At 36.8% G+C, this 26562-nt stretch overlaps 1 protein-coding gene across 2 annotated transcripts in view; it reads right to left on the bottom strand.

Moving 5' to 3' along the window:
- Positions 1-371: 371 nt before the first annotated feature.
- The window catches only part of LOC112048724 (ATP-binding cassette sub-family G member 1), a 44590-nt gene continuing 18399 nt past the window's right edge, over positions 372-26562 (bottom strand). For both annotated transcript variants that reach the window (XM_024086378.2, XM_052883590.1), the window contains exons 2-11: positions 26019-26181; positions 15632-15749; positions 13125-13314; positions 10601-10746; positions 7474-7712; positions 5443-5687; positions 4026-4194; positions 2802-3058; positions 1622-1845; positions 372-949 (exon numbers count right to left, since the gene is read on the bottom strand). In XM_024086378.2, coding sequence (XP_023942146.1) covers positions 757-949; positions 1622-1845; positions 2802-3058; positions 4026-4194; positions 5443-5687; positions 7474-7712; positions 10601-10746; positions 13125-13314; positions 15632-15749; positions 26019-26145 — 1908 coding nt within the window. In that variant the 5' untranslated portion in view covers positions 26146-26181 and the 3' untranslated portion in view covers positions 372-756. The remainder of the gene's footprint in view (positions 950-1621; positions 1846-2801; positions 3059-4025; positions 4195-5442; positions 5688-7473; positions 7713-10600; positions 10747-13124; positions 13315-15631; positions 15750-26018; positions 26182-26562) is intronic.

The following is a 26562-nucleotide window of genomic DNA, read 5'->3' as shown; positions in this document are numbered from 1 at the left end:
GAACACATGAATCCGTTATGTTACACTTATTAATATCACAATTTCCTTAATAATATATGAATATAATTAATATTATTTGTATCTAGGATTTAAAAATATCACTGACGCTCGCTTCATTTAGAGCTGTTTTTTGTACATTAGTCTCATAAAAGATAATTTAAAAATAAATGTCACTGTGTACTGTGTATGTATAGTATGTTCATAAATAGTAGATATAAAAATAATATTGAATAGTCCACTTTTACATCCTTAAAATAAAAAAAATAAAGCAACGATTTAAATCTTTAAAACTGAAGCCTGAAAACACTAACATTCGCACTAGCCGTCTCTACGATTTTCGAAAGTTCCCTTCGATTTTCGAAAGTTCCCTTCGATTTTCGAAAGTTCCCTTCGATTTCTCCAGGATGTCATCATCAGATCCTGATATGAAAAAATAGGACCACCCTGGAAGTAAAACCTCTAAACAAAAAAAGATTTTTTTAAAATCGATCCATAAATAACGGAAATATCGCTGGACATACATAAAAAAAACATACATACAGTCGGTTAAAAATAGACTATCCATTCAGATTTCACAAGGTAATTTTTAACAACATATTTTCATTTTTTATGACAAAAAGGCACAATTATTTTGAAATATATAAATCGTTTGTGAATGTAAACATTATTTTTTTTTTGATAAATAATTTACAAAATTGACTATTTGTCAGTACGTCTACATTTTTTGTGTAGGAATAATGTTTTTTTTTTATTTAATTACATAGTTAGGCTCATTTTGTTCTTGATAAAGCTGCCAATATACTTGATAGCACGGAAGGCGTAGTTGGGAGACAGGCGCTGTCTCAGCAGGTAGTAGGCGGCGAGGTTCATCGCGAAGAGAATGCCGATCAGCACGCCGATGTCCACCCAGAACGATACCCCTGACATACCCATCATTTTGATGAAATATCTGCAAAATAAATAAATAAATAAATAAATAAATAAATAAATATACTTGAACAATTATTCATAATTTTTCATCAATAATCAATAGGTACTTGGCGGTTATGAATTGGTTATTACATTTGTGTGATGAACATGGATTCTCCAGTGTCTGAGTGTCTTTATACATAACTAGCTGACACCACGCGGTTTCACCCGCGTGGTTCCCGTTCCTGTGGGAATACGGAGATATTATATAGCCTTCCTCGATAAATGCTATCTAACACTGAAAGAAATTTTCAAAGCGGACCGGTAGTTCCTGAGATTAGCGCGTTCAAACAAACAATGTTATTATAGATTTATGATTATATATACGTAGTATATATTCTAGTAGTCCTACTAGTATTATAAATGTGAAAGTTTGTATTTGATGTTTGTTACTCAATGATTACATGAGTGAAAAAATATAATAGGGACATTAACCATAATAGTGACATTTATATTAACATTAATTAATTAAGTCGAACTTTGTTTTATTTTTATTATTTGTAAATTTGTAATTTGTAAATTAATTTGTAAGATTTGTTAACTTCTGCACGCCAATTATGGCAGGATATGTGTTTAAATATAATATAAAAGACCTATATACCATATACTGGCGAAATAAAAATTGATTGATTGATTGAAAAAAAAAACTTACTTGGGATTCTTATATTCGCAATACACGACCTCATTCGGGCATTTGAGGTCATCCCTCGGAGGTCCGTACACCGCGACCACGAGGCCCTCCAGCGAGTACCTCATGAAGGAGCAGGCCCGCGCCAGCCGCCAGATGATGGGAGGAGATTCATCTCCGCTGCCGATGCCGTACACCGCTAACAGCATCAGTGGAACAGAGACCACCGGCCCCACGAACATGGAGTTCTGAAAATTAAAATCAATACTCAGAGAGCTACCCAAGAAAGAAACGAAGAAAGAAAGAAAGAAATAGAATATATCGTAATAGGAGATCGATAGAATGTACCTACTCATACAATCTAATAACCAGCATATGAAAGGCTCAATGACGACATGACAGATTGCCGAGAGACAGTTTATGAGAAAGGAGAAGGTATTGTAAGCGTTAATATATTACGTTTGTACACGTCTATTGTCATGGGTAATTCAGTGATAGGATTTTTAAGAAATGTGTATTTCAAAGAAAATCCAAATCACATAATGTATACTAATATGGGAAAGCTTTCATCGTTTGTTTGTTTGCATTGAATGGGTTCTGATACGGGCGGGTAAAACCGTGTGGAGTCTGCTAGTTATTATACAGGATGCTCGGGAGTATTTCCCATAACTCGAGGATTATATTCTTTAAGAATAATTACTTTAAAATGTCCAAGCAAAATGAATATTTTCGGAGAATACGTAGATAATAGAATTTTTCAGATCGGACCAGTTGTTCCTGAGATTAGCGTGTTCAAGCAAACAAACAAACTCTTCAGCGTTATAATATTAGTAGAGATAGAAATAAAGTGGACCTTGGAGCAGAACATAAGTTAGGTACTTTATCTCGGAAGAATTTATGGTTCCCACGGGATTTGTAAAAAACAGATATATACATGTACGGAAACGCAGGCATCTGCTAGTTGCATATATCGACAACCGTCCACAGATCCAATCAAACGCATATTAGTAGGCATTAATTGTATAGAAACTCATACAAGTGCGTCCACTGATCTGCACCGTACGAATCGCATCGAATGGATTTTATCTACCATAAAATTAAAAATCAAATTAAATCGATGCGACGCGTGCGACACGTACGATGTGGTCAGTAGACGCCTACCATAAACTAAAAAAACACAAACAAAGACATTTCAATTACTAACCACAACACTCAACGTAGAAGAGATCAGCGTCCCCAAAGACTCCGATATCAACGCCGTCAATATACATATAGTGATGAACATGAGGATCCTCGCCGCCTCCATGGGCTGCGCGGTGAGAGGGTACACAATGACCACGTAGAGGAGACAGAAGAAGATGGTGGGGGGAGTGCGGGAGACGACCAGCGCCGCGTAGTACGGCTTCAGACCGTACCACCGGTTGAAGTACTCCCGCTTGACTAGTAGCACTTCTGATGGGTCTGGAAAGATAAAAGAAAATGAAACTAGACTTATCCTTACTCCTTCTAGAAAGTAGGATAATGTTATAAACGCGAAAGTTTGTGTGGATGTTTGGATGTCTGTTACTCTATAACGTCGCAACTACTAAGCCCTTTAAAAACTCGAGATTTGCAAAAAAGTGATGTTTGTGGTATGAATGTTAGTTACTCATTCACGCTGCGACTATTGTTCTGAAATAGCTGAAATTTGGAATGGAGGTAGATTATAACTTGGATCAATTTGTAGGCTATTTTTAAACCAGAAAAAGGGGGCGCAACTAGTAATATAACATTTGGATGACAAAGAGTTCGTTATTACAGATAATATGCAATACAATGTTAATTGTAGTAAATTTTAGAACAAATTAAAAATTCAGTATTATGGCCTCTTAGTTTTAAAGCAATACTAGTGTTTTCAGAAAACTTCAAAGGGATACTAAATGACTAACATAAGATTATAATCAATAGGTTGATAATAATGTGTTAAAACAGAAAACTACTATAGGTATGTACTAATAAAGTTTGTGATATTGTAGGGGGCAATCTCTAATGAACCGATTTTTAAAACCAACCAATAGAAACCTATTTTATTTATGAGTATCATATAATATATTAGATAGATAGATAGATAGATAGATAGATAGATAGATAGATAGATAGATAGATAGATAGATAGATAGATAGATAGATATAGGTATTTTATTTGCACACACGCAATTGAAATAAAAACATAAATCAGCATACAAAAGGCGGCCTTATCGCTAAGTAGCAATTTCTTCCAGGCAACCTTCGATTTAGTTTTCGGTAAACTTAAGGACATCAGCAGGTGGCGTAAAACAAAAATAGCCACAGTATTAGTAATACACATACATACAAATAATTAAAAATGTATTGTGTACTAGTAAAGTATTTTTAAAAAAAAAAAAAAAAACAAATCATGATTACGTACACGCTAACAATATAGGCATCATGGTCGTGTACAACATAACGATGATGCAAGCGTAGCAAAAACCGAAGTTGAATAGAGTTTTGGAAGCATCGTATCCCATACTGCTGAACAGGGCGCCAACGATCCCACCCAAGAACAGATGGAGGCAAACTCGCAGCCACAGGTAGTCCTAAAAGAAAAACAGAAAATATTACCAATTTCAGAATATCTTAAGATAATTTCAGTCAACTGTATAAAATTAAAAAAATTGGTCGACCCCGACCAGGTGTACTGACGACACCAAGCGAGTCGCACGGATTCGCAGGGATACAGGCGGCTCAGGATCGTGATGTTTGGAAGTCCCTACAAAAGGCGTATGTCCAGCAGTGGACGTCCATCCTCTTATATGACGACGATGATGATGATGATGATTTATTGTACGAGTAGGTAGTCAGAATTGACAATAAAATCATCTCAATTTACATTGATTCAATTAATTTTAAAAATCAGCAATGGCATTTATAGAAAAAACTTAATTTTATTATATCGCTCTCAAGGTGTTTATCGATTTGTTGTTTTCCCAATGTATCCAATATAACACATTGACGATCCACCTAAATTCGATTATCTATGCTTAATAAAGAGATTAATCTGTTAATCTACTGAACCGATTTTGAAAATTCTTTTACTAGACGTCCGTCCCGATAGCCACGTCATTTCAGAGTCTCAAAGGCTATATTTAACTACGCAGGTGTTTATGATGATAGAGAAGATAGCAATTGCAATTATGATAATACTTTGCGGCAAATTTAAAGGTAGGCGCAATTTTTCAATAGATTTCGTGTAACGGCTGCCACGTTATCACGGGTACGGGAACTACGGCTTACGGGAATAAAGGCTTTATCATGCTTGCACACAGTTAAAAATTTCTATTTCTAAAATCCAAAAGATCTATATCTCGGACCCAGAGAAACTTGCATTTATTCTCTATTTATATTACCTAAATAACGTGCGTGATGATTTACGGATCGGAGACTAGGTCGCTAACTATACCTAGGCCTCATAAGAAGGTTCAAAGTCACTCAGCGGGTGATGGAGCGAGATATGCTTGCTGCGTGATGAACTCAAAAATGAGGAGATGCGTAGAAGAACCATACTGACAAAATTCAGCAAATCGCGAAGCTGAAATGGCAATAGGCAGGGCATATAGTTCTAAAAGCCTTTGGGTTGGGATCGCAAGGTGCAGGAATGGCGAAATCGCAGTGTTGGTCGACCCCCACTATGTGGATCGAAGACATCAAACGAATTTCAGGGAGCAGCTTGTAGGTGGCGGCTTGAGACCGTGGTGTTTAGGGGTCCAGTAAGAGGCCTATGTCGAGCAGTAGACGTCCATCAGCTGTTAATGATTATGATACCTAAAGTGCGATTTTAATCTTACCCTATTTCTCACAGTTTGCAGAAGCATCCTCTTCAAAAGCACGGAAAACTGTTGACACGGCGTGCTCTCATACTTATAACTATGTTTGTCCACCACTCCAGTGTTCAGTTGCTCTATTTCCATTTCCATTTCCTCGTAAACCTCTTCTGTCGCGTATTGCCTCCATTTCTGACTCCTCCCGTTGTCTGCAGCGGCTACCATGCAATCAGTGTGCGAACCGTATTCACCACTCGACACTTCTATGACTGAAAGAAATTAAAGTGGTTTAAGGGCGAGCCCAGTGGATATGACCTCTGCCTCCGATTCCGGAGGGCGTAGGTCCGAATCCGGTCCGGGGCATGCACCTCCAACGTGTCTCAAACGGTGAAGGAAAACATCGTGAGGAAATCTGCACACCAGAGAATTTTTATTAATTCTCTGCGTATGTGAAGTCTGCCAATCCTCATTGGGCCAGCGTGGTGGACTAATTGGCCTAACCCCTCGCATTCTGAGTGGAGACTCGAGCTCAGCAGTGAGCCGAATATGGGTTGATGATGATGAAGGGCGGGCGCAGTCGCGGGTGTCCGCTAGTAATTAAATAATACCTCTAAACTAAATACATATCTATAGACTAAGTAAAAAATTTTACTAATTACCTACTAAATTTAAATAAAATCTAAAAGGGAAAAAAAGATCTATTGTGTTCTTAAAATTCAAATTATTGTACGTACATATTATAATAAGTGGGTGTCAAATATTATAATAATAATTAACATTTGTGTACTAGTAGTACTTTAGAGATAATTATGTCATTTATAAGTTTCAGTTATGATAAAGAACCACAAAAAACAGAATTAATTCTTTGATAAAATCTTGTTAAAATAATATAAAGCTACATACATTATAAACGGACATGAATAACCTGAATTGAAATAAATTAATGATTATTATTATTCTAAAACAATGTAACTTGTTTGTTCCCAGAAACACAATAAATCTAATTAAAACATGTTATGATAATGATGGTGTAATTACATGCTTAACTTCGACGCCTATGTAATATTAGCCGACGCCCCGCGGTAACACCCGCGTAGTTCCCGTTCCCGTGATAATACAGGGATAAAATATACCCTGTGACACGCACAAATAACGTGGCTTTCCAGTGGTAAAAGAATTTTCTAAATCGGTTCAGTAGATCCAGAGATTACCCCCTACAATGCCACAAACATTACCTCTTTATAATATTAGTATAGACTAGCGGACGCCCGCGACTTCCGCGTGGAACTTTATGTATACTTTCAACCCCTATTTCATTCCCTTCTATTTACATTTTCGCATATGTTATAAGTTTACTCCACTAAACATTTTACAAAAAAATATACGATTGAATTGAGAAACCTCCTCGTTTTTTTGAATTTGGTTAAAAATTAAACTCAAAACATGAACGACTTTTTTTTATTCTGTACAAGTTAGCCCTTGACTACAATCTCACCTGATGGTAAGTGATGATGCAGTCTAAGCTGGAAGCGGGCTAACTTGTTAGGAGGAGGATGAAAATCCACATCTCTTTCGGTTTCTACACGGCATCGTACCAGAACGCTAAATCGCTTGGCGGTACGTCTTTGCCGGTAGGGTGGTAACACGGCCGAAGCCTCCCACTAGCCAAAACTTTTATTAAAAAAACCTTAAAACCCTTTTTAACATTTTATGGGTACAATTTTGAAAATCTTAAATGATACACATAATAATTTGTCCAAACGTAACTTGAAAAAAATAAGGACTTTCTATACAAATTTTCAAACCATGTTTCACCCCCTTCTGATTCGCGCCTTCCGGTTTTTTTCTTTTGAGACAAGCTGAAGCCCGTTAGCCTGTTCCCGTCGGAATATGGGGATAATATATAGCCTATAGCCTTCCTCGATAAATATTTACTGAAAGAATTTTTCAAAGCGGACCAGTAGTTCCTAAGATTAGCGCATTCAAACAAACAAACTGTTCAGCTTTATAATATAAGTATAGATACGAAAACCTAAGTAAGCAAAACATACTTACCAAAGTCAGCAGGATTGTAAGTTTTTGGGCAAGGCAGGTGCAGTTCCTTCAGGAATGGTATGACTCCAGCAGCCGTGCCCTGGTATCCGCATTTCCCTTCAGCCACCACGTACACATGGTCGAAGACTGCGAACAGCCGCGCAGAGGGAGTGTGCAGGGAGCAGATGACGGTGCGACCTCCTCGGGCGACGCGTTTGAGGAGGGACACGCATGTCGATGAGGCGACGTCGTCCAATCCACTAGAAGTTAGTATTAGAAAATATGTTTATTTTTTTTTTAAACAAGAAAGAAAGAAAGAAAAGATCTTTATTTTTAAGTAATGCCACATATCACATTAAATCTAAATTATTATAACATATTTTGGCTTAACTGACCACTCAAACAGTGGAGCACTAAAGAATGCCTTGTAATATGTGGCATAATCTAGAAAAAGGCCCCAACTCAGCATTTTGCCGATACTTTCAATAAAAAAAGTATGCAGCACTGATTTTCAGTTAGGACCCAGTTCAGGTGCCGCCACGCACACAGTTTAACACTTTACGTAAGCTATTAGACTATTTAAGTTTTTATTATCATCATCACAATTACAACCCATATACGGCTCACTGCAGAGTACGAACTCCTCTCATAAAAAAGGGGTTTGGCCAATAGTCCACCACGCTAGCTCTATGCTGGTAGGTAGACTTCCCAGACGAAGAAAATTCTCAGTTAAGCAGGTTCTCTCACGATGTTTTTCCTACATCGTTTGAGACGCGTTATATTTCTTAAAATGCACACAACTGAAAAGTTGGAGTTGCATGCCCCGGACTCGATTCAAACCTCGGAATCGAAGGCAGAGGTCGTCCACTGGTCTATCACCTCTCACACTGGGCTGTCACGTTTCACTTTTCTCACTTTTTATTATAGGAGGATCTAATGTATAGACTCGTAATTTTATGGAAGTTAAAATTTTGTCAGGCTTATTAGGTATCTCTCATTCTAAGGTTATATCGCTACTAGAATTTTCACCCGCGTGGTTCCCGTTTCCGTAGGAATACGGGGATAAAATATAGCCTTTCTCAATAAATGGGCTATATAACACTGAAAGAATTTTTCAAATCGGCCCAGTAGTTTCTGAGATTAGCGCGTAACCCCACTTCCATCTTAGATGGTGTCATCACTTACCATCAGGTGAGATTGCAGTCAAAGGCTAACTAGTAAATAATAAAAAAAAAATGTTACATAACCAATGGCTTTTTACTCAAGACTACTGCTATTGCGTCAGCTAATGGTATAAAAAACTCTTGAGTTTATTTAAAATATTATCTAGTCAATCATATATAGGTACTGTATAGAATAATTATAACGAAGACGGTAGTCATTACGAGTATGTCACTGACTAAATATAATTATGGCGGATATAATTTTCCTCACATAATGTTATGTTGACTCGGCGTTATTATTATGATGAATATCTGTTCATGTTAAGATAATGTTTAAAATAAGCCTAGTTAGATACTATGTATCAAAAGCGACGCCAAAAATGGGGAGCTCATATCGATTCCGTTCTTTGCATTTTTAAATGGGCACGCAGCGCACGCAATGGAATAGTCAGTGATTCTGGTAGCTAGCTGAGTTACTAGGAAATATAGAGAGGGTAGTTTATCAAAAGTTGTTACTAAGCACTATTTATTTACTGTTGATTAATTAATAGTTATACAACTTAATGCCACAATATCCTACAAATTGCGTGGTAAATTATCTCGTTCCGACGCCCGGAAATTCTTATTTTCTGATGGTAACTCAGTTAGCTACCAGAATCAAGAATTTTCGTAAATAAAAAAATTGATCGTCTCGTCGAGATGAATAACTATCAAGTTAAATTTTTGTGAGTAGCTCACGAAATTGATAGTAATCATTTGTAAAAAATGAATGTCTACGGAGAAATATTTTTTACCGTTTTTGCCACATTAGTCACTGATGTTCCGTTCCTATTGTTCGTAGCGTGATGTTGTATAGCCTAAATAAATTAACCAACTCGTCAACCTATGGAAAAATATATTTTCAATTCGAATCAGTTCCTGAGATGAGCGCGTCCAAACAAACAACAATCTCTCGAGTTTTTTAATAGGTTATAATTATAATTGGAAACGGCACTTTCAAAACGGCATTTATCCTCATCGATTCGTTTAGCCGTGACATTATAATAATAGTAAAGATTGACTTACAAAGCGGCATTTATCCTTATTCTACCGTTTAGCAGCTACAATGTCACAAATAGACACACATATCCACAGAGCCTCAATAGCTCAACGGTAAAGCGATCGGACTCATCGCCGAGGGGTGGTGGTTCTATCCCCGCCCCGTTGGTCTATAGTCGTACCCACTCCTACTCGTAATACAGTCTTTCCTGTCTAGTTGGAGGGGAATAGGAATATTGGTCATATTAACAAATTATTAAAATAGTAGATTGTTATACAAGGGGCTAAAAAGACCCATTGTATACGATATATTTTTAGGGCACAAGCCGTAAGGCGAGGACCGCTAAATAGTAACCGAGTTTATAATGGGTTTAGCCCCGCATGTTACACTATACTTTTTGCGAGAAAATAAAATAATTCAATAATAAAATAATAATAATAAATATTTCTATAATTTTTTTATTCCCAACAAAATATAGGGACAGTCAAAGATCGTTGACCATACAGCCTTTTCAGACGTCAATGAAGTTCTAGAGTTTATATTTTATTAGCCTTGTCTATCATGTGTTATCTTTTAGATTTTCTTAAAAAAATATTAATCTTTGAAGATTCATCTGATTGTAATAATAAGTACTTTCCGATTGCTACTCTATAAAAATAATAAAAAAATACGCATTCCACAGACAAGAACGCTACATTTCGGTCCAATTTCAAATTTTTATCAATTTACTCGTACTCACATAAGATAATTCTATTTACGAATAAAACCTCCTTAATTTTATAGAGGTCATTATTTTAGCATGATTAAACTATTTACGAATCCTTAGAATCCCTAGAATCTGAAATGCTTATTTAGCCCCGCTGTGGAGTGGTAATATGACAGTGTTTTTTGAACAAGAGTAGTGAAAAAACTATTTATATCCACAAACACACACGGCAATACTCACGTGGTGGGCTCATCGAGGAAGATAACCGGCGGGTTGTTGAGTAGCTCCAGAGCGATGGACAGCCGCTTCCTCTCCCCACCTGACAGTCGCTCGCTCGCCGTGTTCCTTGCCTTGCCCAGTCGGAGCAACTGGATTATTTCTTCTACCTGAAATATACACAGAGTAACATAACCTACACAATTGTAGTAAACATAACCTACACAAAAAACCTATTCATATATTTTTGTCTTGTACTCTTTGTTATGCGATGACCAGACATACATCTCACTAGTTTTTTATTTTTTAACGCAGTAGGAGAGTGTTTCATATGCTTATGCGTATTATTTTATTCTTAACTAACGCGCGACTTCGTCCGCGTGAAATTTACTTTTTCTCAAATGCCGCGGGAACCATGGATTTTCCAGAATAAAAAGTAGCCTATATGTTCTTCAATAACCTTCTCTAACTTCCAGTGAAAGAGCGGTTTTCAAAGATTAGCCCGGACAAACAAACAGATAAAAATTTAAAGAAAAACTTGATTATGTTTCAATTCGTGTAAATAGCGCTTCTTGGAAAAATACAGTTATTTAGAAATCACATACAGACACTACATTATACATACATCTTATTTATATTTATTGTATAAAGTGGCATGCACTTCATAAGTGCACTGCCTACCCTAAGGGCTCCTTACGAGCCTGGACTAAGAAAGAAATTCGCCATTTTGTACTATTTGTACGTATAGTGCATACCCTAATTAAAATCCTTGTGCACGTCACTGTACAACAACACAATTGTTGACAATTGTTGTCAAACCTGTCCTTAAGGTCTGGAAAAACAGCCACGCGTCAGGATACTGAATATCGAATCTTCTTGTATTGTTTCTTGACAGATTCCATGCATAAATTGTTCTGTTTTGAGAGAATACGACGGATATTCAATGCGTCTATAGCTTTCCATTTTTTAACCGACTTCAAAAAGGAGGAGGTTCTCAATTCGGTCGGTATTTTTTTTTTTTTTTTTTTTTATGTATGTACACCGATTACTCAAAGATGCCTGGACCGATTTCAAAAATTCTTTTTTTGTTTAAAACGGTATAGTCCCCATTTGGTCCCATTGCCATCATGTCAAGATCTGATGATGGAATCCTGGAGAAATTGAGGGGAACTTTCGAAAATTATATGGGTGTCTCGTGTGTTCGTAAACTTTTCCATTTAGTACTTTTAAGCACTACAATTTCATGAAGGTTTAAAATCGATCTGATGATGGAGCCATAAAACAGACGAGGGAACTCCTCGGCGATTTATAGCAGTTACCTTGTGTTTGGGCTTGAATAATTTGTATTAATGAGAACTTTCCACATAGATAGCTTGTGACTGTCATTTGGGGGTTTGGTGATGAAGACCAAGGACAATTATGGGAACTTCTTAACAGTTTACAGTAACTACCTTGTGTTTGGCCTTGATTAATTCGTATTGCTGAGAACTTTCTACCTAGATGAGTTGTGTCTGTTATTAGGGGTCTGATGATGAAGACCAAGGTCATATAAGGGAACCCCTTAACGGTTTACGGTAGCTACCTTGTGTTTGGGCTTGATTAATTTGTATTGCTGTGAATTTTGTAACAAGATGGGTTGTGACTGTCATTAGGGGTCTGATGTATTCGTTTGAGATGAAATTTTACACTAAAAATGGAAAAATAATAAAAATTTTAATAAAAAAATACAACCGACTTCAAAACCTAAAAACGTACCCACTAAACTAAAAAGAGAAAAATAACATCATAATATGTTCTACCTGCTGATCAGTATGAAGGCGGTGCTTAGCCGGTGTTTTCTTAATTTAAGCCATTCTGACAGGACCACATTACATGGCTCACACATGGCTCGAATTAATACATCACCGGCTTAGCACCGCCTTCATACTGATCAGCAGGTAGAACATATTATGATGTTATTTTTCTCTTTTTAGTTTAGTGGGTACGTTTTTAGGTTTTGAAGTCGGTTGTATTTTTTTATTAAAATTTTTATTTTACTCTTTATAGGTAAGTTAGCCCTTGACTACAATCTCACCTGATGGTAAGTGATGATACAATCTAAGATGGAAGCGGGATAACTTGTTAGGAGAAGGATGAAAATCCACGCCCGTCGGTTTGTACACGACATCGTATTGGAACGCTAAATCGCTTGACGGTACATCTTTGCCGGTAGGGTGATCACTACCCACGGCCGAAGCCTCCCACCAGACAGACCTAGACCGATGTCTACGTTTGTATACGAAGTATGATGACATGAAGATGAAAACCATTCTACCAGTATGATTGTTATAAAGCCGTGATAGTCCAGTGGATATGACCTCTGCCTCCGATTCCGGAGGCTATGGGTTCGAATCCGATCCGGGGCATGCACCTCCAACTTTTCAGTTGTGTGCATTTTAAGAAATTAAATATCACGTGTTTCAAACGGTGGAGAAAAACATCGTGAGGAAACCTGCATACCAGAGAATTTTGCAAATCAGATGATGATGATTGTTAAACTCTTGCTTACAATAATAGTCTTCCTCTGCGTGCTCATGTCATTTCCCAGCTTGAGGTCAGCCGCCATGGTCATGGCTTCCTGCACCGTGATGAGCGGCTGCAGGAGGTCGTCCTGCATGATGTAGCGGGACAGCTTCCGGAACAGCTTGAGGTCTCGCGGCTGACCATTCGTTGTGATGAGACCCGATGCGCCATTCACTCTGTGGAGAAAATTTACACATAATAAAACTGTAACAGGTTTAAAAATCTGTACATTGAAGATGTGTTGATGAATTGGAGGATATTTTATAGACGAAACTGAGACTGAAACCAAATTTTTTCTGTGGTCCTGCCTACTAATAACAATCTTGACGAAAAATTAGACTATTTGTCATATTGAAGAGATATGGCAACTATTCTTTTTAAAAAAGTAATTTCTTGATTCCAAATAAAAAGCAATAGTCTATACTAATATTATAAAGCTGAAGAGTTTGTTTTTTTGGTTGAACACGCTAATTTCAGGAACTATTGGTCCGATTTTAAAAGTTCTTTCCGTTTTAGATAGCCCATTTATCAAGGAAGGCTCTATTATTATATTAACCGGTTTTGCTACGGTAACGGGAACCACGCAGGTAAAACCGCGTGGCGTCAGCTAGTTCCAAATAAAAAGCAATAGTCTATACTAATATTATAAAGCTGAAGAGTTTGTTTGTTTGGTTGAACGCGCTAATCTCAGGAACTATTGGTTCGATTTGAAAAATTCTTTCAGTGTTAGATAGCCCATTTATCGAAGAAGGCTATAGGCTATATATATTATTATATTATCCCCGTATTGCTACGGGACCGGGAAATCGCGGGTGAAACCGCACGGCTTCAGCTAGTAGATAAAGTAAGCTTAGCTCATAGGTATAAGATACGCGAATCCCCTAACATAGTACCATAATTTTTTTCAAGCAGATATTTTTTTTTACATTACTACTATTCATATATAATCACTATAGTTATATTTCCATTATATAAAAAATACATGTCATAAATTAAATGTAATTACATAATTACTACAATGGAATCCTCTGAGGGTATTGTAACTAGTAGGTAGTCGTGTAGTAGTAAAAATGAACATAAGTATTATTAAAGTTAATTATTATTATGCAGTAATATTAGAGTTAATTAAGCATTTACTAAGTTGTTTTATTATAAAAAGTAGATTTACCTACAACTTGGTTGTAATTATTAAAACATACATACAAAAACTTGACATTGTGTTTGTTTTTGTCTTCCGCTACCAGACTCTATGGTGGGAATAGGCTCATGAAGCTATTGTTAGTTGTTACCAGGGAAATCGAAAATGCTACTTGAGTATACCTACTTGACAGAAAAAAGATGCTATAAAGCTACCTTCAAAGCTGGTTAAAATGAAATACATATAATATTATCTTTTTTTTTTTAATATATAAAGCTGAAGAGTTTGTTTGTTAGTTTGATTGAACGCGCTAATCTCAGGAAATACTAGTCCGATTTGAAAAATTCTTTCAGTGTTAGATAGCCCATTTATCGAGGAAGGCTATAGGCCATATATTATCCTCATACTCCTACGGGAACAGGAACCACGCGGGTGAAACCGCGCGGCGTCATTCATAACAATTTTCGAGATGTCTCCCAATTTTAGTGCGCTTTCATAAACACATTAAAGAGATCCGGCGAGGTTGAACTACCTTGACGAATACCACGGTCTAGTCACTGCAACTACACTGGTATGGACATTAAATTCTCCATATGAATCTGCATCTTTTTGTTTGTTGATAAACATTAAATATCATGTGTCTCAAACGGTGAAGGAAACCTCCATACCAGAGAAACTTTCTGTGTGTGACAAGCATAGCTGGGCATTAACTCGTTAATCCGTTAATCGTTAATTAACGAAATTAACATTTTGATTAACGGATTAACTTTTAAGTTAATTTTTAAAAATATTAACGGACACGTTAACTTCCGTTAATATGCAGAAGTCCGTTAATCGTTAATCCAATGCCTACTATTTACCGCGCGACGCGAAAAACAGGTTCAGACAAGTAAGAAATGATAAATGATTTTTTTTTTCAAAGAAATCAACAAATTGCTATATTTATGTTAAATATAGATAAAATCAACAAAAAATAAATTATGGCACTCTTCCCCAGTGCTCGTCCTTATTTTTCCAATGGTGATCTCACACAATGATATAAAAATGTAATATTACACAGTCATATTAACGAATTAACAATTAACGTTAACTTGCGTTAATTCTTCCGAAATGTAACGCTTTAACGTTTAACGAAGCTAACTTTTTTTGTAGCAGATTAACGAATAACGAAGTTAACTATTTGATTAACGGTGCCCAGCTATGTTGACAAGTGTGTCAATCCGCATTGGGCCTGCGTGGTGGACTATTGGCTTAACCCCTCTCATTCTGAAAAGAGACTCAAGCTCAGCAGTGGGTCGAATATGGGTTGATAACGAAACATGCCACATACAATTTGTCTTTAGTATAGTACGCACCTGTATCCCGCTAGTATGTTGAGTAAAGTACTCTTGCCAGCCCCCGAGGGGCCCAGAATGGCTGTGAGTTGTCCGGAGCGGAATTCACCATTGATTCCGCGCAGGATTAGCTTTGATACTGAAACAAAACGATGTTTTATGATAAATAGCAGACCCCGCGTAGTTTTCATTACCATGGAAATAGAGAGATCAAATATAGTTTTATTGCTCGCTGATAAAGTAGAATTGGTGCAAGAATTTTTAAAATCGGTCCAGTAACTTCAGATCTGGATATCGGAGGAAGTTTGTATTGTTTGTTACGAATAGTCATAACAAAGAAATGAAAATTAAAACCATATCTCTTTAAAATATCAGTTTAAATATGCTTATTATTTAATCGCAAAGCGCGCAAAAAAAATGTACCTGTCGATACCAAATGTCATTCCGATACATTATTTAATTTTCGAAGCGGTTGCGATTGTAGTAATCTTTGTACCATATGGCTACAGACCATGGTCAGACCAACGCACCGGGCTGCACCCTCGCGGTTTTTTTCCTTGTCAGTAACAACTATTTTTTCCAGATTAGCGTGTTCTAGCAGTTCGGACACCTTGTCAGGAAAGACGGAGCTTTCCTGACAAGGTGTCCGAACTGCTAGAACACGCTTGAGGCAGATGGAATACAAAAATATAAATAATAAAATATAGAATTCGAAATGAATAAATCTTGGTTCCACGTTGTGTAAAACGGAATTCCACGCAAGCATTGTGGACATCCGGTAGCACAACATAGCACCAAAGAGACACATCCGGCAATGCGTCCGCGATTGCATTAAAGCTTACATCCTGTGTCCAACCCAATCATTAGACTTGCTCAAGCCGGCGCATTCTACGATTGAATGCAGCTATGGCCTTATTTGATGGCAAACATTTTTAGTTCAAAGAGATTTTTCCCTATAAAATAACTGCTACGAATGAGGCAGCACGTAGTATCGAAGTTTTTGTAGGTTCTTTTTTAATTTTAATTATCGTTGGTGACAGAAGGGCTGGCTCATTTTTTGCGCAAAGGATCAGCCTAGCTGTCCAACGCGGAAATGCAGCCAGTATTCTTGCCATCATTCCACGTGGGCATGATTTGTATAGTTATTAGGATAACTTAGCTTAAGTTCCTTATTGTATTCTTTCTCAATAATAAAAAAAAATATATGCCTATCTATCTATTTATTTCATTTAATAACAAGTTAACCCTTGGTTGCGTTATCGCCTAATACATCGTGAAAATATTCTTAAAAACATTATTTTTAGACTAATTATCTGAACCAAATATTTTAAATTAAATACAGTAAAAGCTTTAGTTTCTGAAAAACAATGTAAACGTTTTATATTTCTGTAAACAATTAAAGATGTAAGTATTTTTTTATTTAAATAGCAAATAAAAAGTGCTGTTTTTATCACGTTTCGAACTTGGTTTTTCGCTCGGAAACGGGTTATCTGTTTAAAATGAAACTTATGTAACACTAAAAAAAATATGTTAAGAATTTGCAACAAAATACCATTTAGTTTTTTGGGTACTTAATTAATAATTTATTATTTGAAATTGTTGTATTTGATTGTTCAAGGTCGTCGGTACAATGACGAAGTCTAAAATAGAAACTGGCTTATTTGGAAACGGTACAAGTAAATTAAGTCAGTACTCGTAAATTACATGGTTTTTATACAGGCAAATATGATGTTAACTCTTAAAAGCTACAACGGTGTTTTTACACCCAGGTGACTAAGTTTTGTGTCCTTATCTTTTTTTCGTTTTTAACGCAGTGTCTTAAGTCAAGAGTGACCTTAGAACACACAGGGAGGCTTTGTGCGAACCCTGGTTTCCAGATATACTCGCGACCTAGTGTTTTTAATCCCATTGTAGTTATAGTGGATTAGTGGGGTACAGTGCTGAATTACAGTGTATGTAATGAAATTTTTTAGTTTTATTTTTAGAATGTGTGCAAAATATGCCAGGTTCATCATTATATAATTATATTATTTCAGTGTAATTACATTTATATGCTATTTTTATGATCTATCGACTGAGGTACCGAGAGGAAGAATATGTATTACTGGCATTGAAATATGAAGTGTTGGCGGAAGAAGTGAACTTTGTTGATGTGGATAATCATGAAGAAGATGTATAAAGTGTTGGCAATGACTACTTTGATTAACTTTTACTTGAATTTTCTTCATACTCATTCAAAATTACTATAATTTTTCATGGGCAATTTTATATGGTTGTTTTTTTTTGAAAATCTAAATCAATACATCAAAAAACCAAAAAACACGATCCAATAATTAAGTACATATAGTGAAGTAAATTAAAATATGTTTATTTACATAATTAATTCCAATAATTTAAACCGGGTGTATTTACACCCATTGTAGTCATAGTGTTATACAAAATCATTGTAGCCTTTAAGGGTTAATGACAATCAACGTGCTCTCCGAAGCACGAGGATGTACCAACTTCCTAACAACTGGTTGAGTTTTCACTTGGAAGAAATAAAAAACTCAGTATATGTTAGACTTGAACCCCAGTATCTGGTGTTAGACATATATGCTCACTAATGAACCAATGTGTAAAATATCCTTAGCAGTAAGTTTTAAGTAGTAAACTTAGCAAATAAGGGGTTAAACAAAAATTTTATTTAAAAAAACATACTGACTAAACTAAAAAGCGAAAAATAACATCATACTAAGTTCTATATATCTTATTATAATCTAACTGATGATCAGTTTGAAGGCGGTGAAAAAAAAACATACACTCGAATTGAGAACGTTCTTTTTTTTGAAGTCAGTTAAAAAAAACATTAAGATCCATTCACTATAACTGAATTCATCTTCATTAAAATGCTAAATTTAGCTCAGCTAATTAGCGTCTATAAAGAATCATAAAATAAAACCTTCCGCTTTATACTATTAAGTATAAGATATTTTTTATTTTATTTAGTTTTTGCTTATTGTGCATTTACACGTAGAATCAATTGTTAACAATGTTAGCTAAACAAAAAATCATTGAGCAGCATGTTTGACCTCTCTTGACCCCAGCTATTGTATGAAAATCACTGCATTCACACACGAACACGATCAAATATTATTAACAGGTGGAATTGAACACTGGCATATCAGGACCTTATGACCCGTTGTGTAAATACTGCAGTTCCTATAAAAAATACTTATCTTATTTTAAACACGGAAGTTTTAGCAGACTCGAAGGTGATTACAAAAATAAGAAAACTAATGTCGAACAAAGATTCACAACATTTGTCAGGACAACTTAATTAACAAATCAAACTGTAATCAAAATAAGACCCTAGAATGGCAGAGAATGACCTTGAGTGAAGTCACGCACTTGTGAACGATGTGTGTAGGATTAAAGGTACTCCCCTTTTCCACTCAAGTCACTCTCCCCGCCTGTCCCAAGTAACCCATAAAGAATTACATAACAAGAGATGAGGACGGCTCGAACGCCACGAGCACACTGAAACTAACTCAAGATCGAGTGACGTCATATCCGTCACAGACTACTATTTCCTACACTATTTATTAAAAACATGTAGATTTAAAAGCGACCAACGCAGCGATAACAGAAGCATATTGTTATATTTAACCTTTACTTCTCGATTATATTGTTTTCAGTTTCTGTTTTGAAAAGTTTTCTTTTAAATCTACCTACCTACCAACGAGTTAAAATACAACATCGTTGCCTACAGCTGTGTGCCTTCAAACTACACAGCAAAAACTACATCTGTACATCTTTGAGATGTATATCAACTATATCGTATAATAATACCTGAAAATACTTAAAACTCGTCATAAAAAAAAAACAATTTTATTTCACCTTGCACTTACGTAATAGTTACTTATTCTATAAAAAAGCATCTGCAGGGGCGTATTAATTAAAGCAGTTTCTGAAAGAGCACCGGGAAAGAACCGTCTGTAAACTTTATGATATAGACGGCTCAGTGGTGTGCACAAGGTTTTTAACTAGGGTATGCAGTATGGACTATAAGTAAAAATTGAAAAATTCCTTGTCTTGACTATGTATTCTGTCAAACATAGGTTTGTATGGAATCCTTAGGATAGGCAGTGCATTTTTGGATGTATGAAGTGCACGCCACTGAAACGGCTCGAGTTAATGCATCACTGTGTTGACACCGCCTTCATAATGATCAGAAGGTAGAACATATTCGATATTAATTTCGCTTATTAGTTTTTGTTTTGTGATTTTGAAGTCGATTAAATTTTTTTGTGAAAAATAAAAAGATTTTATTTTTCTGTTTTAGTGTGTCCTGTATAGTGAACGAAAGCGCCACAGTTCGGGCAATTTCGTAATTTTAATTTTAACACAAAATTACCACCAATACCAAAAAAGACCAATCTGGAAACAAACAAATAAAAAAAAAATTTATTCCCATCAAAGTAGCCTAAAAAAGAATATTAAGGTAATTTTAAAATATTCTCATAAAAGCAAAAACTACATCGTGGGCTTAGTGATTTTAATGTTATTTGTAACATGCAAATTAGCTTAGTTGTAAGTTGCTTAATTATACATTTTTAACAGTGTTGTTAAATGTATTTCAGAATATAAAACTTGTAGCCGCTTGTGAACGTAATTATCTGCAATATAAGGATAACAACAAAAACTTCAGAATATAACTCAAAATTATCATAACAAACAGCAATTTGTTGTTTTATAATGTATTTTTACACAAACAAAATTTTTAAATTAACCCCAGCATATCATCATCTTTGAGATAATCTATACTAATATTATAAAGCTGAAGAGTTTGTTTGTTTGCTTGTTTGAACGCGCTAAACTCAGGAACTACTGGTCAAATTTGAAAAATTCTTTCAATGTTAGATAGCCCATTTATCGAGGAAGGTGGGAACCACGCTGCATCAGCTAGTATTGATATAAAACGAATGAAGTTTGTCGTTACTGATTTGTGCTGTAAAAATATGACTTCCTTGTAGCTTTCAAATTACTATCAATATTATAATGATCGGGATAGAAGATTTAATATGCTCTAACTAGCTCAGCGTGTCGCGAAAGTGAAGTGGCAATGGGCAGGCCACATAGTTCGAAGAGCCGATGGACGTTGGGGTCCCAAGGTGCTGGAATGGTGACCCCGCACCGGAAAGCGCAGTGTTGGTCGACCCCCCACTAGGTGGACCGAGGACATCAAGCGGATAGCAGGAAACCGCTGGATGCTGGCGGCTCGAAACCGTTATGCTTGGAGGTCCATGCAAGAGGCCAACGTCCAGCAGTGGACGTCCATCGGCTGACAATGATGATGATGATTATTATTATATAATTTCTTGGCAAAGCTCTTCCAAGAATGTAGTACCGCAATGCTTGTTTCTACCGCTATTTGTGTGGTAACTGGTGTAATTACAGGTGCTTTTTGTGTAAGCCTTAATGGAACCTCAGCGACGTCACCGGGGGTTCGAGCGAACGCGGAAACATCGCCTGCTGGGGTCCCAAGGCAGAAACAGAGATGGGCGGAACGACTCTGTAAGGGCGTCTCCTTTGAAACTCGGACCTCGGCTTAGAGGGCCGTTCGGGAAGGCTGTTTTGGCCTAAATGTATCAGTCCGGGCAACCCTAAGTTTTGAGTTTTGAGTGACGTCAGATATCGAGGACCTCATCTTCGCCGTCGAAGACGCTGTGTAGCTAGTGTTTGTGTTGCCTGGGAAACATTGTCGTTCATGTCATGTCAAGATCATAAAGGAATATTTTGGGTGTCTAGATCTACAGTCGGCGTCGGAATCAGAGGTGTAGTTGCAAGTTTCAAGCACTAGTTGGCTGGGATGGGTGGCGGCACTCTCAAAATAAGTTTTTGCGAGCTTTTTCATATATTAGGCTATTGCGAGTGGGAGATCTAGGTTTCTATGTAGATCGTTATTGCGTACAAACCACGAAGTGCCCGTGGCTTGACGCATGAATCGGTTCTGAAGATCCTGAAGGGGTTTTTTTAGTCGCTAGGTAAACACTACACTAGCGTAGGTCATTATTGAAGGAACAATTCGACTCAGCTCGATAGACACAGGGCGGATATATTCTTTAAAAGCCCTGCAATGTGTTGTTTATAGGCGATCGTTTTCCACTTACCATGGTGGGCTATATCGTTGCGTCCGTAAAAATACACGCTTATTTGTACATTTTATTAATAAATTTTATAAACTAATAATAATTATCTGCCGAGAGAGATTAATATTTCACGGTGTGTATATTTTGCCCATCAGTCTCGCCTAAGTCTATCGTCCGTGCAATCGCCGTTGCACGCGAAACGAAGTAATCTACAAGATCGCCTTGCCCAACGGAATATTCCGAGCTGAAACATGCCCTAGAACTGGAAGTTGCATCAATGGAGAGGTTTCTCGGTGCATTCACGTGCGCGTTTGTAGGCCGCAAGCCGCCGGTCGCGTGTTGCTCATAGTGATTGGAATGTCTTATACTCGTATATCGATATTTTATTTTCATTGGACCTAGTTATTTTTTTCATGAAAAAAAATTTTTTTCATTGCGAAACATTTTTTGAAGAAAGATATACCAAAACCGCAATGGATAAAGTAATTTATTCATTATCAGACAAAAATTATCAAGTATTTTTTAGTTCTATGTAAATTGCCGAGTGGGAACGAAAGGGCTAGGCCGAAGACAGGCATTACCCCCTAATAAATTTGCCTGCCTTCCAAACCGGTGGTAGAATCTTTACAAATAGTCAACTAACGTTTCAAAAGTGCTTTTAAAGTGAGCCAACTTGAAATAAATTAATTTTGAATTTTACATTTGGACTAACTTAAACTGAAACTATTTGACTTGGTCTTGACTATCAAGCTCTTATTTAAATCACCAACGATTGTTTTACTATAGTTGACAGAACAGGTAAATAACTAACTAGCTGGCCTATTATTCACTACTTTGATCTTTATTAACCTATTAAACATCAAATCAATTGACTTGGCTTATTTATGCTGCACATTTTGATCCTCGCTAAATAACCACAAGCTTTTGTAAAGAGAAAGGCTTTAACCTTTTTGTGTTATTAATAAATAGACTGATGATGGTAATACAAAGGACTATGTCTACATCCAACTGAAAACCAGCGCTGCATGCTTTTTTTATTTAAAGAGTATGTAGCATTATGCTGAGTTGGGGCCCTTTATGGGGTTATGCCACACATCGCAGGATATTGTCCTGTCATATTATATGATAATATTATGATATTATGAGCAAATTGTGTTGTGTGGCATAATGCTGTAATAAAGATTTTTTCTTTCTTCTTCTTTCTTTCTTTACATTTTGAGTGAGAGGTCCTAGGCACGTGTTCAGTGCTTAATTTATGGAAAAACGGTATTCCAGAGAAGTTTCAACTTTCTGGTATCCGCGGGGACCGGCCCGTCCATACGGCGAACGGAGCTGTCGCTCCAGGCGCCATATTCTAGAGAGCGCCTAAATGATAACTCTAGTCAACCGTACACGGTACTGCGCCTGATTTTCAATTGGTCACCCCAGAATGGTCGAGGTTTTCGCGATCCATTCTTACTTTACACTCATAATTTGGTATACCTAGGTATCTGCATATTATAAGGAGCAAACAGAGAGGCGCTTTAATTTGATCTCGCTCCATTTTATTTACTTCGGACCGGCGCTGTATCCGCGGTACAACACTAGCGGTTTCGCACAAAGCTTTCGCCACAGTTGGCCAATGCGGCCGGCGTTCGATTGCGGCGGCGAACCTTGCAACTGATAGCACTGATGGGGTCTACGACCGCCGTGTTTGATCTGCGGTGGCGTACACACCATGTGTTGTGAAATTTACCGTGTAAATAATAAAATACTGTAGCATCTGAATCATTATGGCTTGTAAATAAATCGGACATATACTACCCTGTTCAAAAAGTAAGGTGAATTTATATTTTTATGAAAAAGTATTTATTTATTCATCGAAATTTATATTGTCCCCTCCAAAGTAATCCCCCTCAGATACAATGCACTTGTGCCGATGCATTTTCCAATCTTCAAAGCACTTGTCAAATGCACTTTTTGGCTTTGCCTTGAGCTTTTCTGGCAATGCAGTTTTTTTTGAGTCTTGGCTTTCCTGGGTGCGTCCATTGGGATGATTAGGCTTTTGTTATGATCCTTTTGAACAAAGGAAGACTACCACTGATGTGATTTAAAAGCTCATGTAGCAACACAAAAAATCGATAATCGAATGTACGTTGTCCGTGACAATTGAAAAGTCACCTTACTTTTTGAACACCCCTCGTAAATAAAATGGAAGTGTCTGTCCGTGATTCCATGACTGTGCTTTCACAAATGCTTATAGTTGTTTCGATTCGATTCATTATCAACCCATATTCGACTCACGGCTGAGCTCGAGTCTCCTATCAGCATGAGAGGGGTTAGGCCATAGTCCACCACGCTAGCCCATTGCGGATTAGCAGTCTTAACACACGCAGAGAATTAAGAAAATTCTCTGGTATGCAGGTTTCCTCACAATGTTTTCCTTCACCGTTTGAGACACGTGATATTTAAATAGTTGTTTACATGATACTAAAACATAATCTAGCTTTGATTTAATTTTTGTCTGTCTGTCTGTTTGTCCGGTGTAATGTCTAGAACGGCTGAGCCGATTCCAAAGGAACTTTCACTAGTAGATAAAGAAGGTTATTGAGCAACATATATTTTACTTTTCATCCCGTAAAAATCCATTGTACCCGCGGGATTTATGAAAAACTAAATTTCACGCTAACGTAGTTTTTTTTTAATACTTTACAAGTTAGCCCTTGACTACAATCTCACCTGATGGTAAGTGATGACGCAGTCTAAGATGGAAGCGGGCTTACTTGTTAGGAGGTGAATGAAAATTCACGACTCTTTTGGTTTCTACACGGCATCGTACCGGAACGCTAAATCGCTTGGCGGTACGTCTTTGCCGGTAGGGTGACTAGCCACAGCTGAAGCCTCCCACCAGCCAGACCGGTACCAATTTAGAAAATCTCAATCTGCCCAGCCGGAGATCGAACCCAGGACCTCTGTTTTGTAAATCCACCGCACATACCACTGCGCCACGGAGGCCGTCAGTTCCGGGCATCCGCTACAATGCCAGCGTAAGATTATAATCTGACGGAAAATTTTAAACTGTTAGGTTAAGGTTAAATCTGTTTGTACCCATAAATACTTAATTGTAGACAATTACTTTTTCTTCTAGAGAAGTTTCTGCAGTTTAGTTGATGGCAATGATGTTAAATACTGTTAGATGTGTGATGTCATGAAAAATGAGGCGCTCGAAAGAGGAAATTTCCACATTTCAATGTTAGTTGTGGTCAACAAAGAAAGTTATTTAAACAAATAATGCCTAAATATCGTTATCAATGTCGAGGTGTGTGTTCTGGAAGTGTAAAAACTATATATAGGTAAATATATAATGGGGCTAAAGACAAAATTGTGCATGTGTGCGCTCAGTTTTGTAGCCTATTGTTCGGATCACTTTTCCGATGAATTTGTGGGTACGTAACAGATCTATAGTATAAAATTATCATTAATTGATTGTATTTTGTAATGCTATATATATTTTTAAATAAACCTTTATGGAAAAGCGACTTATGCAATTCACAGTTTACCATCGGTCTTATTTTTGTATTTAAATTACACAGTATGTGATAATTGATGAGTGTGTTTTATTGCAATGTTATCCTAAAACAGAGTTAAAAATAAAAAAAATGCTTGGAAAAAAAAAAACAGGCGTCTTGTACCTACAACATAAACGATGAAAAATTTTAATAAAAAAAAATCAAGCCGTCTAATTACAAAATTTCTGTAGTTCTTTCAGAAACGGCTTTAATTAAAACACGACACTGGATTGGCACCGCTTTCAAACTGATCCGAAGGTAGCACAGGTATGATGTTATTTTTTAACCGACTTCCAAAAAGGAGGAGGTTCTACGTTCGGCTGTATGTATGTTTTTTTTTTTTTGATTTTTAGTTTAGGTCAATTTTTGTTTTAGAAGTCGGTTAATTTCTTTTTTTAATTTTTTCTTTTTCTTATTATTTTAATCAACCTCTTTGGGCGCAGTCGGCAGTGCTGTAGTTCTCATCGCGAGGTCCTGGTTTCTATTTCCAGCGAATGGTCAGTTTATGATTGTATATTTTTTTAATTGCCATAAATCTGGTCAGGCTTACCACGTACCGATTTAGCGTTCCGTTACGATGTTGCGTAGAAACCGTCAAGGTATATGAGTTTAAGTTGGACCTCTTCCAAGTGTGAGAGATTGCAGCTAGCTGTTAGTGCGTTGACACTCTTAACATTAGATTTAGCAGTTAACGGCAAAATGTCATTGAAGAAAAAATTAAAAGCTTACTTTTTCCATTAGAGACAGTGTAGGACAAATCTTGGAAGCCGAGGTTGATGGGAGGCCGTTGAGGCAAATGGGACAGATGAGCCTGCCCGAGGGCTGCAGGCGCCGCGGCTTGTGGTGGAACCTCCATTTGTACTTCTTCTCTTTACTCTGTCATCTCGTTATTCTGGAACAATATATTTTTAATTAATACAAAAAATATTTATTATGAATTTTTATAGTGAACTTCCGCCAAAATTCCGTTTTCATAATATAATTACATACACGTGATAGCCCAGTGGATATGACCTCTGCCTCTGATCCTCCAACTTTTCAGTTATATGCATTTTAAGAAATTAAATACCAAACGGTGTATACCTGAGGGTTTTTTTAATTCACTGCGTGTGTAAAGTCTGCTCATTCTGAGAAGAGACTCGAGCTCAGCAGTGAGCTGATTATGGGTTGATAGCAGACTGGTCCTTATGAAAATAGTCTGAGCTTTGGCTGATCGTCTCGAGTGTGTTCGGGACTGGCATAACCGAACTTTGTTACGAAATTCCGGTTCCAC

This window comes from Bicyclus anynana, chromosome 9, assembly GCF_947172395.1.
Source record: "Bicyclus anynana chromosome 9, ilBicAnyn1.1, whole genome shotgun sequence".
NCBI classification, from domain to species: Eukaryota; Metazoa; Arthropoda; class Insecta; order Lepidoptera; family Nymphalidae; genus Bicyclus; species Bicyclus anynana.
The sequence above is the reverse complement of the archived record's forward strand: the minus strand, read 5'-3'. Positions and strand labels throughout refer to the sequence as shown.